The sequence below is a fragment of the Chenopodium album genome, chromosome 9 (assembly GCF_948465745.1).
Source record: "Chenopodium album chromosome 9, dcCheAlbu1.1, whole genome shotgun sequence".
Taxonomy (NCBI): domain Eukaryota; kingdom Viridiplantae; phylum Streptophyta; class Magnoliopsida; order Caryophyllales; family Amaranthaceae; genus Chenopodium; species Chenopodium album.
In genome coordinates, this window is record NC_137842.1 from 68,001,018 (window position 1) to 68,016,990 (window position 15,973).

At 33.7% G+C, this 15,973-nt stretch overlaps 3 protein-coding genes across 3 annotated transcripts; 2 read left to right on the forward strand and 1 right to left on the reverse strand.

The window, feature by feature from the left end:
• Positions 1-27: 27 nt before the first annotated feature.
• LOC145558042 (F-box protein SKIP23-like) lies at positions 28-1,375 on the reverse strand. The gene is made up of 2 exons (XM_081619195.1): positions 563-1,375; positions 28-378 (listed from the first exon to the last, which is right to left on the reverse strand). The coding sequence occupies exons 1-2, from the start codon at positions 1,373-1,375 to the stop codon at positions 28-30; spliced, it is 1,164 nt and encodes a 387-aa protein (XP_081475321.1).
• A 9,308-nt stretch (positions 1,376-10,683) lies between these two features.
• LOC145558043 (F-box protein SKIP23-like) lies at positions 10,684-11,916 on the forward strand. Its single transcript, XM_081619196.1, has one exon. The coding sequence runs from the start codon at positions 10,684-10,686 to the stop codon at positions 11,914-11,916; it is 1,233 nt and encodes a 410-aa protein (XP_081475322.1).
• Positions 11,917-14,510: 2,594 nt separating this feature from the next.
• Positions 14,511-15,973, forward strand: LOC145558935 (F-box protein SKIP23-like). The gene has a single exon (XM_081620311.1). It carries the CDS (start codon positions 14,563-14,565, stop codon positions 15,817-15,819), a length of 1,257 nt encoding a protein of 418 aa, XP_081476437.1. The 5' UTR covers positions 14,511-14,562; the 3' UTR covers positions 15,820-15,973.

The following is a 15,973-nucleotide window of genomic DNA, read 5'->3' on the forward strand; positions in this document are numbered from 1 at the left end:
ATAGGGATCGATCGACTTATTAGTTAACTACATCAATTTACTAAGAAGCCAATCAGGAGGGGGCCAGAAAATCTTGGCGAATGGAGCAACCTCTTTTCTCTTGGAACCAATTTTTGAATCTTGTAAACGGTAAAACGCCAAACAATCTCCAAAATATTTTTCACCGGACCACTTTCCTCGTCCTATCTTGTCATCTATTAGATTTTCATCCACGCTAAAGAACCGATGAGTGCGTAGACCGTAGCTGTGATCATATGGCAAAAGAACATAGTTACCTTCAGGCCAGCCTAAACCTTCCACCGCGATTGAGAAGGTCACATACTCACTAACGTAGAAAACACGATTTTCTATGTTCGAGACCACCTTCCAAGTGCATATCTGTTTATTTTTTTTCCCACTGTAAGTCTCCAACTTACGAACTCCAACAACTCGGGGTCGCTTGTGCGTTTGTAAAAAAAAATTCTTTATAAACTACGTAAAGCCATCCATTCGATTCAACTAAATATGAAATCAAGTCCAAATCGCAGTCCAAATCTAACTTTACTGTGATCAAGTCACTTACTTTGTAAGTCATGGGATCAATCATTATTAACCTTGCTTCCCTTGTTATAGCATAAAATTTACCCTCGAAATTGATAATATCAGAGAAAAAACTATTGTTGATTACTTCTTCTTCATCTCCATGGTATATAATCTCTATAAAAGGATCTGGTATAATGCTCCATTCGGCTTCACCCGGCCTCCACAAACCCAACTTTCCTACTTCAAACAATACCAATATGGTGAAATCATCGTACTTGTCTTTAGAATTATTATTCCAACATACAACTGCTATAGCTTTTCTTGGGTTTTGTTCATTGTTTCTACCATATTCAAACCAATAAGACTTAGCTATTTCCTTGACATTGCACTCGATCATATCGAAAGATCCTCTAAACAATGAAGGGTGTTCGAATGATGCAGGCAGCGTAAGCAACGGGTTTTCTAGGCACAATATACTCGATTCAGCCCGTTGTTCAACCTTTACAATCCAACCACTTTCTTGGTGTTCTACACCTGAAGGAGGGGGAAATAATAAAATATTGCTTCGCGAAAGGTACGCCGTTGTGAAAGGTTTATTGGAGCGACTTTTTGAGTATAAGGAAGAAGGCGGTGGTGGGAGTTTAAGAGGAAATTGAAGAGGTTTCTTTAGGGGCAAGAGCGAAGAGCGCCATGAAGAGCAAACAGAGCGCATCCTTCGAAGCTCAAACTCGTTATCGATGTTATCATCATCGAGGTGTTTGTATATTTCGAACAAGATATCGCTTCGAAGATTTTTCAAATCACTTTGATTTTCATATGCAAATTTATCTTGCTTTCTTCTCTTCTGGGCCATCTTTGATTGTTTGAGGAGACGTTTAGGTTAAACTGAATGGTTGAGAAGGGAGTTCAATGGTTTGATTGATAAAAAGATTGGTGATTATCACTCTTTGTTAATTTTTTACACGGAGTTTGGGTTTTTTAAAGTGTTTGATGGTTGAAAACATGAAGTTTGGACTTTTATGATAGCTGTCATTTAATATACCAAATTATATTATTATCTTTTTTTTTCCTATGGGATATATTATCATTATTAAAATTAGGGTAATGTTATATGAAGGGTTATATATAAGCATTAAATATACTCTTGAAAATTGTATAAAATTAGGAATTCATGACAAAACTCGTAAATCAGTGTTATTAGTGTTCATATTTAGATGATTTCTTAACTTTTTACGATTTTCAAGTGTAAATTTAATGCTTATATATAGCCCTAAGGGCTATGTATAACATTTTCCTTAAAATTATTATTATTTCTACAATTTCATATATATATATTTTTTTTGAGGGCACAATTTCATATTTTTTGTAAACCCTTAAACAGGTTAAAAAATAGTAGGTTATTATTAACTCATTATCACATTCCCCTCAAAAAAAAAAAAAAAAAAAAAAAAAAAAAAAAAAAAAACTCATTATCACATATCACCCTTTTTTTTATGCATAAAGTCCTAACACATATTACCCTTTATTTGTTAAGAAACTAAATTTGATTTTATAATCCAAAGTTCGGATTATTTAAAAACCATTCATGAATTGTTTAAAAATCCCGTATATACTATTATTAGTATTAACAAACCAAATTAAATTTACCTTTCTAGATTGATAGGAATGTGGACATCATGATTGCACCAATTTTATATACTGATTAGAGAATAATACTTTAAAATGTTTAGCAATAATATTGTACTGGTTAGTTGTTTTGATAAAATTTAATATTTATGACTTATGAGATTAAAAAGATACTACCAATATGATTGTTTAAACCATCATAATTCATATAGTATAAAATTATTTTTTAAAATTTACATATAGGCATAAAATAAACTACCAATATGATGATAAAATATACTATCAATATGATGTGTTACACCGTCATTAATAAAAGCATGATATAATGTTCAACACAATCAAAGTACGTATAAGTAATCCACTAGCATGCAAAAAAAAAAAAAAAGTTGCAAGACTTGCAACCCCATTGTGATCTGATCTCTTAAAACTCCTCCAATGGCACAAAAAACCAATCAAAAGTGCAAGCTTTAACAACGCAATTTCCCAACACTGCCAAAAAAACTGAGCTATTTTTTTTATGAGCATAACATATGCAAGAAATTCTAATTTTTTTTTTTTAATATGCAGCAACACATATTCATGAACATATCATACGCAAGAAATTCTATTTTTTTTTTTTTCCATCAAACAATGAATAGGTGAGAAAGCTGAATGGCTGATACATTCTACGTTTCTCAGTTCCTTGTTGTGAAGAGTGAAAGCCACCTTGAGCTTAAGTGTATATATTGTCCCTCAACCAAGAAAGCACAAATTTGTATACTTAGTATTTTTTGTCCAACTTAAGTGCATCTTATTATGTTTTGTATACAGTAAATGGAATTTTTTGAAACAAGGATTTAACAGATTTCTACTCAGCCAATAAAGTTATTGAACATCAGCCAAGAGATACAATATGAATATTCTCAGAGTGAAGAAAAGTACTACACATAACTTTATATGAGTAGTTTGTATGTTAGCAATTAAATATGTCAACAAGAATGAAACAAAAAAGTCGTGTGAAGACAATATTCAGAATAATGGAAGACAAAAAAAAGATCAAAATCCAATTAGTAGCATCTTCAAAAAAAGATCACAGTCTCAGCATGAATCAACAAAAAGATATTTATCCAAATCATTTCTGGTGTGCCCTAAGTTCTAAGGACACTCACAAGTGAGGGGGAGTGTTGAAACCCATTGTAGCCCACTTGTGAGTGTCCCACATTGGAGAAAGAGGAGAGGTAGTTCCACTTTATAAGGTAGAGGATTTACTCACAAGTGGGCTACAATGGGTTTCAACACTCCCCCTCACTTGTGAGTGTCCTTAGAACTTAGGGCACACCAGAAGGTACGATATAAATCCTCTTTAGGAATCAACATCCAATAGAGGCCCCTTAACCAGTGACTTGACAAATGTCCAATTATAAACGGCCCAACAAACCTAACTCTGATACCATGTTAAAGGACCAACTCAACGGTAGAGAAGAATACACACAATTTTATTAGATCTAAACAATTAGAAGAAAATGGTAAAGAATCAATTTTATCTATTACTTTACTACTGATAATAGCTTCCAAACATGCTCTAGAAATCACCAGTAAGCTCTAAGGAATTTCTCCATCATAGCAAACATTAACCAAAGTCATAGAACAGCACAAACAAGCATTAAACTACATAATATGCAAACAAGATAGAAGAAAATTTGGAAAAACACCTCACATTTATTTTATAAACCCACTCAAACCCCTGATATTACCATATTGCCTCCATGAGATACGAAATCTCTGAGAAACAGAGAATTTGCCAATGTACAATTCATATGACCATATATGTTTTAAACATAATTTTAAAAAGCGTGACTTTTATTTAAATTCATAGTGGCATACAAAAACCATCTGACTAGAGTTCATAATAAAATGATAAGTTATCATAGTAAACTTACTAAATTACTCTAATAAAACAAAGGTACACACAATGAACAAGTCTTATGCTCTTATCTAACAATAACATTGCCTAGCAAGCTAGTTGAAATGGAGAATTCAAATCATTAGCAGTGATATAATTTTACCATCTTCCAGACTCCACAGAATCTGCTAATTCTATGCCACAGTATCTCGGGTATGATTCATGGCAGATTATATCAGCAAACGAGTAAGATTCAAGCCCCTAAATCCTTTTTGGGTGAAAAATATGCAATTCCCTTGACCCCAACCAATTTCATTACCTGAAATTGAAAATGTCAGGTAGTCACTCACAAATAACACTCGGTCACCTAAACCTATAACTTGCTCCCAAAAGTAGTTACTAGTTAGCCTCCGCATTCGGTGAAATGGAACACCCCAAACTCCCAAAGCGAATACCTTAAACTTTATGAAGTAGGTACAATTGACCAACATGATTCCACCTTTATATCGGTAGCATAAAATCTGCCCTAGAAAGATATTATACTATTAAAAGGCATAATTCCCTTAGATCATTGGACTTGTAGAAAGTTTTGAAATGTAGCCTTACCATTATTATTATTTTGTTTAAAATAGTGAATAATTTAATTGGTGTGTATTCATATATCTAATTACATGAGCAGCTTTTTTAAGCAGGGGAAAGCTAACTGTACAAGATAAATATGCAAAACAATTTTCACAAGATACATATTAAAAGTTAGGCTAAGGTTTGACCACATTAGTCAATCCTTAACACTTGCCTTAAGGCCTAGGTTACAGTTTCACACTTTTGCGAGTACTCCTTAAAAAATAAAAATACTTCACTTGCTACATACTCTATAGTCTATACTTAATCAGCTTTACCCTATTGTATTGGAGTTTCGGAATAGACGAAATTTGTGCACCTAAAATGCAAATCTTACCTTCTTAACTGATTAATGCTCTTAATAAGAAAAGAAATGAACGAACATTGACCACTCATTTCACTGCTCTTACTCTATACTTGACAAATTAGGGAGAAGAGAGAATGAATAGCTTGATTATTATTGATCGATAGGTAGAGTATTTATACAAAACCTACGCTCATGATATATTCTCAATATAATATCTTAACATAAATATCCTAAATATATTATTCTCTAAATGATATCTACGGAAAATATATCACACATATAATTTCCGATATCTCTATCACCCTCCCGCAATCGTAACGATTATAACACGAACGTTGCAATTGGAAATTTTTCACTTTGTTGAAGCCGAGATGCACACTTTTGTGATGTCCCCTTCAATCTTTTTGTTTCTTCTTTTTCAACGATGAGAACGTTCATCTTTTCAAACTCATCAGTCATAAATTAAACAGGAACGTCATTCTTTTCAAATCTGCAAATATAACAATTTTGGTTTTTCCAGAGCAAAACCGAGCTCCAATCAAATATTGGTTTTTTCAGAGTAAACCACACTCAAATATTTTATTGGTCTTTCAGAGTAAACCACACTCAAATCTCTTATTGATTTTTCAGAGTAAACCACACTCATATCCAAAGCAGCAAAATCATGCTTGAATCAACTCACAAACCTTGTCTCACGGCACAAGGAGAACCAAATATATCTTGTCTCACGACACAAGAAAGCCGTTTTTTTCATAGGTCCAAGCTTAGACCCTCATTCACCTCGTCAACACAAACTCACAAAAAATCGCATGATTAATTTGAGCTAGCAGCACAAACTACAAGCTAGTCTCAATATAACAAAAGTCACGCATGATCAATTGATCAACATTCATGCACTAAACAAGATCCTTTAATATTTGAAAAAAAAAAATATAGTTGGATAATGGTTCATCCCACCGGTGGGTTTAATATTCTAACTCACCGGCAGGGGGGAAAATTTTTGTGAACACTCCCAAGATCTAACCTGCTCTTGATACAATTTCAAAATAGGGAGAAGAGAGAATGAATAGCTTGATTATTATTGATCGATAGGTAGAGTATTTATACAAAACCTACGCTCATAAGATAGGAAACAATATTCCTAAAGATATACTAACATAACCATAAACCCTACTCTAAAGGATTTTTTGTGAAAAACTACCTTTTATATACAACTTTTTGTGAAAAACTACCTTTTAAAAAAATTGTTGTAAATGACTACCTCTTTTTTAAAAAATGTTGTAAAAGACTACCTATTACCGGAATCTGGTCGTTGACTTTTTTTGTCGACGTTGACTTAGTCACGTGAGTAGCACGTGCCCTTTAATGACCCTTTCCCCACCCATTTTCCCCCAAATTTCATGAATTCCTCCAATTCAGCCCCTTTTTGTAACCTTAGAACCCTAATTTCTCGATTTCTTCTCTAATTCAGCCCCAATCTGTTGAATTTCCTTCCAATTATTGTAAATTTTACTTAAAAATCATGTTTATGTTGCTTAATTCGTGCAAACCCCCTTTTTAATTGTGAGGTATATGCGAAAATTGAATGTTTAAAGCAATTGTGTTTTTATATATTGATTGTGATTGCGAATTTGATGTAGGTGCGATGGCTTTTCCTTCCAGAGACTAGTGCAATTGTGGTTTGAATTTAGGGAAGTTTGAAGTTTGTGAGAGGAATTTACAATAATTAATTTTTGAATTTGATTGTTGCGCTATTGTTGTTAGTGTACCGTGGTTGGGATGGTGGTTAGTATGGCTGCTACTTGTAGCTTAATGGGGTGTGCTGGTGTTATTGTTGGTGGCATCAAGAGGTAGAGATAGAGGGTGGTGGTGCGGTGATGGCGTGGGAATGTGTGCTGCTATGAGAAAGGGATGGTGCTACTGCGAGGATCGCGGAATTGCGAAGTAGTGTGGGTTTGGATGTGTTAGATTCGACAGGCTGGAGGTGGTTTCAAGTGGGGTTGTGTTGGTTTTGGGATGCATGAAGGTGTAGGCCGGGGTGTTTTGAGGTGGGTTGAGGTGTTGTGGTGGTGGAGTGGTGGTGTAGCTAGTGGTGCATAGAAAAACAAAGAAAAAAAAAGTTTTTAAAGGTCATGTGACTAGCACATGGGTGGTCAACGCCGGCGACAAAGGTCAACGACCAGAATCCGGTAATAGGTAGTCTTTTACAACATTTTTTAAAAAATTGGTAGTCATTTACAACAATTTTTTTAAAAGGTAGTTTTTCACAAAAAGTTGTATATAAAAGGTAGTTATTCACAAAAAATCCTTCTCTAAATGATATCTACAGAAAATATATCACACATATAATTTCCGATATCTCTAACAATACACAAAGAAATTTACAGAATACTAAACTTTGCATATACCACCGAGACACCAAGTGCATAGTGTTTGTACTCTGCATTTTTAAGGTAACTCGTGACTCGTAAGAATTGCTAAGTTTTCACATATGGAGAAATCACATTTTACAAAGATAGTACGTATTGAAAAAGCATTAGAGTGTTAGACCACCTGGTTACCAAACTTGATGGGTAATATATATTCTGATGTTAAAGCATATACCTCTATAGCATTGCACCAAAAAATATACCTCTATAATCACAACATATTATTACAAGAACCCTAAAAAGATATGTGCATCTGTGATTAACCATAAACAAAGAAAAAAAAAGCTACATATGGAGCTATTACTTGACAAATACACAAAGGCGCAACAATGTGCAATCTGCAAAATATTGCTCAGCTCCTATGGCTCACAATCCAACTTTTCAAAAATAAAACTCTCGTGCATTATATGCACCCTCCAATTCAGAATTATACTGTATCAGAAGAAAAAAAAAAAAAAAAAAAAAAGCTATCAAAGTTTCCTACATCATTTATTATCAGGACTAACATAATGACAAATACCATAAGCTCAGATTTCGTGAAACTTCAACTCATGCAAATTGACTGCAGCATTATCACGACTCGGACACCTCTAGATCACCCAAGCAGGTGGTGTGAAGAACAAGCTTGTATACTCATGGTTATCATCCAAATTCTGAATTTGCGTACATATACATTTCTCCTCCTCCTATTCTGTTATGTGCTTAATTGTATAGCATAAATTAGTTCAAATATTTTATCATCCAAAAAAATTTATCGTCCATTCACGCAACAAGTCTACCCATTGACGATCGATGGATCGGATAACTGACCATCCCTCCAGTATAATAAGTCTTTCTGCAATAAGAACCCAATAAACAAACAAGTTGATTGCAATAAATCGATGAACAATGACGAAGAGAATTTCGAACCCTATCCATATTCAACCTCGAACGACCATGAGCCTAAACCCATTTCAAAATAAATTATATTATAATTATTTATAAATTAACAAATTACATGAAATACGTATGTATTATATTACACGCTATTGAGAGAGTGAGGGATAACTCAAGTGGTTAGAGCTCCTCTCCCGATTCCAAGAGATTTTGGGATCGATTCTCATTCTCCGCCCTTGTAGCAAAATTAAAGGAAGGAAAGAGAGGTCTACTATGAGCGTGGTTGTGAAGAGGAAAAAATGAGTATAATTGTCGTCTAACATTATTATCTAGCCGTTATTTGTTCTAAATACTCCGTAATAGTTTGTTGCCCCTCCTTCTCCCTATTTTACCCTTGTGTTTTTTCATATCTTTGTGCTTTCTCTTCTCTAAATTTTTTTTAAAAAAAATTTTACTCTTACCACCATTAATTTTTCTTGTGTTTTTCTATACATTTGTACTTGCAAATTATTAATGACTTGTGTTTTTCCATACATTTATACTTGAAAATTAAGTTTTTTAATACCCGCGAAATCAAACCAAATGAGTCGTTCTTTTGGGGACGGAGGGATTTTTTTTTTTTTTTGACAATTCAATCGCTTTACATTTACTGAGTAAAAAATAACATTGATGATAATATATATTATACATGTAGCTAGCCATTGTAGTGGATGCTCTAAGGATAGTGGATCGCAGTACAAAATAATACTACCTACTAGAACATCCCTACATTATAAAAAGTGGGAAAATACTCCTATGAATAGTGTGAAGACTATTATATCCCTACATTATAAAAAGTGGAAAAATACTCCTATGAATAGTGTGAAGACTATTATACCCTTAAAAAAGTTAATTGACATATTTAACCCCAATTAAAATTAATTTTGATGCATTTAAGTATTTAACCTTTCGTATTTTTGTCAAATTAATTTTGATGCATTTAAGTAAATAACCTTTCATTTTTGTCTTCTATTTCTTTTGTTTATCTTCCTTCTTATCATTGCATCGAAAAGGCCAAAACTCCTCATTTCTCAATTTCCTCTTTTCTCACGAACTCCTTTTCTGGTTGCTGGAAAATACTGCTAACATGTCAGTTTCCATTCCAGTATCCCCACCCACCGCCGCGATAATTCTATAAGGATGATGACCCTGCTGGTTGTTTTTTTATAATAAAGGAAATGTAAAGTTTGTGCAATCTATTTGTTTATGTTATACGAAAAGGTGAATAAGCATACTAGCTATTCGAAGACGCCCGTATCCGGTTAGAGTTGGGGACATCTTAAGATTGGTGGAGTTGACGGATGAATGCAATAATGGTACCTTCGTAGTGGTGGAGTGTAAAATGTAATTGCTTGGATGTCATTAAAATGATAAACCAAAAAAAAAAAAAAAAAAAAAAAAAAAAAAAAAAAAGAGTAATACTTTTGATGTAATCTCTTTTAGTCGTGTGTATAGGGGAGTCAACAAAGCAACTCATTTGATGAGTCTTCTACGGAATATAGCAACAGTTATGTTTCACATATGAGGTATTATAGTCTTATGCTTTTGATTAAGAGGTTGTTTGAAGATGTATTTTGCTTTAGTTACTGTGTCATTGTCTCGATTTTTATCCTAGGTAAAGCTTATATTTTATGAGTATAGGAAAGAGTTAAGATGTACTCATACATAATTAGTTAAATACTCGTAGCAGCTCATAAATGCTATCTCCTCCATTATATGGTCCAAAGACTATCTAATTACAGGGAAATATACTAATTCACTTAGCCTTTGTACAAGGGTGTTCAATGAGGGTTTTGTCCTCTCCATAACACTCCTATTGTAGTTATAGAATAATGCAATAGCTTTGATTGCCTTTTTATATACTAATACGTACTTTGGCAAGTTATACTCCGTAATATATATGATCATTTTCAAAATAAATAATCATAACACATATTTCTACAATTATATCAATTAAGATATAATCTCTTATTGATCGACCTAAGACAAGTATAATTCAACAGCAAGTCAAAGTACGTAAACTTTGAGGTTCGAATTTATAACTCCCCTACGATGGCTAGATGTATCGCACGTAGGCTTCCCTAGTTAAGATAAAAAGCCACAATAGATCCATTGATGATCTCTCTTCCCCCCCCCCCCCCCCACACACTGACACACACAAAAAATAAATAAAAAAAATAAAAAAAATAAATAAATTAATCGAGTAGTGTTGGAAAATTACGTTTACTAGGTATTATAACTATGTTTATGTGTCATTTATCATCAGACTTTTCCAATTCCAGATTAACCAAGCATATATAATATATGGTGCTGATACCACTGGTCCACTACACAAGAAAACACTATCATTAGCAACAAAAATTTTTTTAAAAAAAAAAAAGATGGAGGGAAAGTGGAGTAGTTTGCCAAGTGATATTTTAGGCCTGATTGCTCAACGCCTGATTGCTGATGAACTGGACATGCTTCATCTTAGAGCTGTCTGTTCTTCATGGCGTGTTTCTGTTCCCCCCACCGGAAATTCTCCCTTTCAAATTTCCTTTACCAAACCTATTGAAAATGACCCAATTAATTGTTATTCAGGATTAACTCTTTCACTAAAACAAAAAACAAAATTCCCAGTCTATTTAACACAAAAAACTCTTCTGCTGATCTCCCCGTTGGATAACGATGCCAGCGCAGATTCAGCTGCTCCTTGGATCATCCAAGTTATAGAAACTAATCCTAAGAAGTTGTTAATATTCGATAGCTTTTCATCCGTAATCTTCCCGAAACACGAGCATCCTGACCATATTAATTTGTTGGATTACAAGATTACTGTAATTCATCGATCTTATCATCTGAAGCTTTATCGTTCTGCAAGTTCTTCTAGATTTATTAATTCAAGGGTTCGAAAAATCATTTTGGTCGTAGCAGACGGCAGTATTAAGGCTGATGATAGTTTTGCAATGTTTGCTTTGGTTCACGATGGAAGAATAGTATATTGGAGATCTGAATCAAAAGAGTGGATTTATATAACTGAGATTGATCACTGTGCTTGTGACATGGTTCGCTTCAAGGACAAAATATATGCTGTCAAAGGTATTCAAGAGATGATTACTATCGACTTGGTAACTTGTAAGGTTGAGAACGCGCCATGCCCAAATCAGTCCATGTGGACTGTAGGGCAATGTAAACTAGCAGAGTTCAACGGGCATTTGTATCTAGTGACTTACAAAATTGTTTTAGAAGGCGATAAAAAGCCGATAAAAGTAATTGAAAATCTGTGTGCTTGTGTGTTGAACGAAGAGAACGAATGCTGGGACCGCAAGTACGATTTGGATGGAGGGGTTTTCATTGTATTTGAGGATTCTATGTTATCCGTTTTAGCTAAGGATTTTGGTCTTCTTAGAAGCAATTTTATCTTTTTTGATCGTCTTTTCAGGCTTAAGTATAACCAGAAGATTCGTTGTCACAAGAGGAATGGTTGTTCAGTTTTGTATGATTTGCAGTCCGGTGAAAACATTATCTATAATTGGTGGCCAAATCGTGCACCATTTTGGCCTCCGCCAAATTGGTTCAAGGAGGCAAATAAAACATTGCAGTTGCTCAACAAAGACAAAAGGTTGAAATCTTGACTAGTCAGTAATGCTAATGCACAATTCTGTAGTTTAAGTGGTATAACTAAGGTGTTTTGGTTTAGTTTTTACATGATCTAAGGAGACACTTGATCTACTTTTTTATGTTTGTTTGATTAATCCCTTTGTAAATTAAGTACTCGTATTTTCATATTTTGAATAATTGACTTATTCCGTTCATTTTGTCTTTTGATAAGAATTTACGTATGCCCTGCGGCTCTAATATGACGGACTTCAACAAACTCTTAAAACTCAACATGACCTCGTGATTTCTTGCATGGTTATAACCTTGACAATAATGTAACTAAGTTTTTACACCTTCCATTGATATGATACGTAGTACTTTGTTACTTGAAATTTGAAAATGATTAATTGATACAATAATAAAATAATGATCTTTTTTTTTTTTTTTTGACAGAATAAAATAATGATCCTTGAAAAGGTTGAAAATTTTAAGGTGCAAGCGGCTGTACCTTGCTTGGTACAGCCAAAAAAAATGCAAAAAGAACATGTAACTATTTTGTAAAGAGCATACAATTATTTTGTAACGAACATCCAATTTTATATATTTTTTTCATATCTAAAGAACATCTGCAATATTAATGAAGAACATGATAGTATTATGTAATAAACTTTATCTATATATAACTACCCTAATTTGAAGACAATTTCTTATTAAGCAATGATCATTATGTTGCAAATAAAGTACATTACACTGACTGATCAATGAACATAAATATATGTTCTTTTTATTTATTTTTTTTGGTGCAAATATGTTCTTTTCACTCTAGGTACATGTTCATTACATTTTAATAGTATGTTATTTTTACTTTAGGTATATGTTCATTACATTTTAATAGTTTGTTCTTTTCACTATAACTATATGTTCATTACTTTTATATATCATGTTCTTTCCTACAAAACGACTGTATGTTGCACCGTACAGGCGCCTGTAGGAACCAACTATTGTGAAAAGGTCTTAAATTTTCGATGTTTGAAAGGTTTTTAAACTGTATAGTGAATTTGAGCTTATCTAATTAAACTCAAGGAACCATGACTTTAATTAAAATAATCCAATTGACTTATAAAATTCATCGGATTGGAACTCATAATAAAATGACGAAATTTTAAAGTTAACTACTCTAATAAATCAAAGGCATTCAAAAGAAACAAACCTTAACTTTTACCTTATTTGACTTTTATCTTATTTATATGTATTACTTTTACCTTATTTATATGCATTATTTATCTATCTATACTAATATATTAAAAGACATTTATAAGAACGTCCACGTGTCACGTAGTCTCCCCTTATTACGCCACGTTACCAACTCAACTAATCATTACGCCATGTCATGCACAAGGTGTTCCTAAGGGCCTGTTCATATTTACTTATTTTCAGTTCAGTTCAGTTCAGCTCCAATCAATTCATTTCAGTAAATATGAACAGGCCCTAAGAACGTCCACGTGTCACGTAAAATACCGTCACTACGGCACGTCACCTACTCAACTAAGCATTACGCCATGTCATGCACTAATAATATCAAAAAAGTTCTCCACAAGATTTGAACATGCAACCCTTAAATCTAAAACTAATTGTTTTACCACCAAGCTAAGTTATTTTTTATGTATTCTTTTAAACACAAAATATTAATATGTAACAAATGACAATTCAATATGAACAACAAATTTAATTACAAGAAATTGAGTTGTAAATTACAATGTGTATTAATGATCAACCCTATGTAATAACCCAAGGCATCGCCCGGGCCCAAAAACTAGTTGATGCTTAAAATATAAGATCAAACATAGACAATTAGTCATATACTCATATTACTCGGGGTACTATTTAAAATGATCTAAATATACAACTATCCAAATATCAAATTTTATACTCTGTATAATTTTATTATACAAATAGCTAATTATAATTGTTATTAGACAAAGTTAAATAATGGTACCAATTGGATGTTGGTGTAGTAGTGATTGGGACTACACTAAGGGCCTGTTCACATTTACTTAATTTCAGCTCCAATCAGTTCAGTTCAGCTCTAATTTTCTTCTCTCATTAAATATTCATTTCAGTTCAGTTCAGTACAGTTCAGCTCTAATCAGTTCAGTTCAGCTCAATTCAATAAATGTGAACAGACCCTTAGTAGGGAGAACCTGTGTTCGATCCCCCACAACAACAATTGGGAGGGAATTAGAGCCTAACCACTTAAAACTGATCTCCGAAACCGGATTAGCACAAAGGATAAACCGGATAAAACACCCAAAAAAAAAAAAGTTTAAATAATAGTAATTGCATCCAATATGTCCAATTTTTTTTTAATAGGAAAGTAGTATATCCAAAATTACTTACCCGTCAAAAAAAAATAAAAATAATTACCCAAATTGGCCAAATATTGAAATACTAGTTGTAAACTCGTAACTTCCCTTTATTAACTAAAAAAAAAAAAAAAAAAAAAAAAAAAAAAGGTGATTATATTACAGTAGCTTACAAATAACGCATCAGTCAAAAAAAACAAAAAAAGCTTACAAATAACGCACAAATTACCTTGGGCAGTTTTAAAATACTACGTATTCGACCCAAATTCTTCCCTCTCCCCTTCAATACCATTTCTCAAAATCCTGAAATTTACAGGGATGACGATCTCCCACGAAACTGAGAAACATGATGAAGAAGAAGGGCAATGGAAGAATCTGACCAACGATATATTAGCCTTGATTTTGAAACGCCTCAATACCAAAGCAGATCTCTGCCGATTCCGCTCAATCTGCAAATCATGGCGATTTTTCGCTACTCCAATTCAACCCCACCTTATTTTCCCTCTCACTCTTCCTCCTCTTAACCCTAATTCTCGCCCTTTCTCTCTCTCTCCTACTCTCATTTACATTATCTCTCCCCAATTTACCCACCATAATCTCAGCAACAATGTCTGGCTTACCAAAGTTTCAGAAACAGGGGAAAACAAGTGGGGCCTTCTTAATCCTTTGACGAAGCATAAAATGTATTTTTCTTCATCTGGGATTTTTAGAGAGAGGATTAATTTGCTGGATTTTCGAAATCTTGAGGTGGGTCGGTCGTATCGGCTTCAATTGATTAACGATCATGGAGATGAAGATACCTTCGATTTTGAGGAATTTAGCTCTTCGATTTCTTTGAGGAAGGTTGTTGTTCGAATTGGGGAAGAAATTTCTGTATTGGGTTTACATGGGTATGGTCAAATTGCGGTTTGGAATTCTGGGGATGAAAATTGGAAGATTATTGAAACTGGGAAGAAGGAGAAGAAGAATGAATTTGATGATGTTATATGCTTTGATGAGAAATTCTATGCCGTTGATCGAACCGGGAGGTTGGTGATGATTAATCCGGCAGCTCGGGAGCTCGTTGAGGTGGTTGGCACTTCAACTGCAGAATGCAATGGTCAGTATACTTATTTAGTAGAATCTAATTTTCGCTTATATTTGGTTAATAAGATTGTTAATCCAATGCCTACTAATTATTATGATGATGAAGAAGAAGAGTGGGTTGTGGATAAAAGTAGTGTAGGAAAGCCTCTTGGCTTTAATGTTCGTATGTTGAATGAGAAGGAAAAGTGTTGGGAAAGAGTGAGTAGCATAGGGAATAATGTGTTCTTTGTTAGCCGTGACGCGACGTTTTCGGTTTGTGCTAAGGATTTGGGATGGAGTAAGGGGAATTGTGTTTATTTTGAAGGTGTGACAGGTTATGATGATGAAGCTGATATGAGTTTTGGGTTGAATGCTGGTGTTTATACATTGGAGGATGGAGCTATTTTGGCCTTTGATTCTTCGGTGGATCGTTGGACCGGGATTTTCTGGCCGCCTTCGAGGTGGTTTGTGGAAAACATGGAGTACCCTGAATGTGAAATGTTGGGTTAAGTCGTATGTTGGTTAGTGATACCTTCAGCATTATTTGATTGCCTTGTATAAATAATTAATGGTATGCTCTTTTTGTAATGAATTATTGATAACAACGAATAATAGCAGTTGAGATTACATCTTACATCAATGATTACTGGATTTTTCGAATGAA

Coding starts and splice junctions, on each gene's coding strand:
- LOC145558042 (XM_081619195.1), bottom strand. CDS start 1,375: ATGGCCCAGAAGAGAAGAAAGCAAGATAAATTTGCATATGAAAATCAA. Junction 379..562: donor TTGATCCCATGACTTACAAA/GTAAGTGACTTG, acceptor AAAAATAAACAG/ATATGCACTTGGAAGGTGGT.
- LOC145558043 (XM_081619196.1), top strand. CDS start 10,684: ATGGAGGGAAAGTGGAGTAGTTTGCCAAGTGATATTTTAGGCCTGATT.
- LOC145558935 (XM_081620311.1), top strand. CDS start 14,563: ATGACGATCTCCCACGAAACTGAGAAACATGATGAAGAAGAAGGGCAA.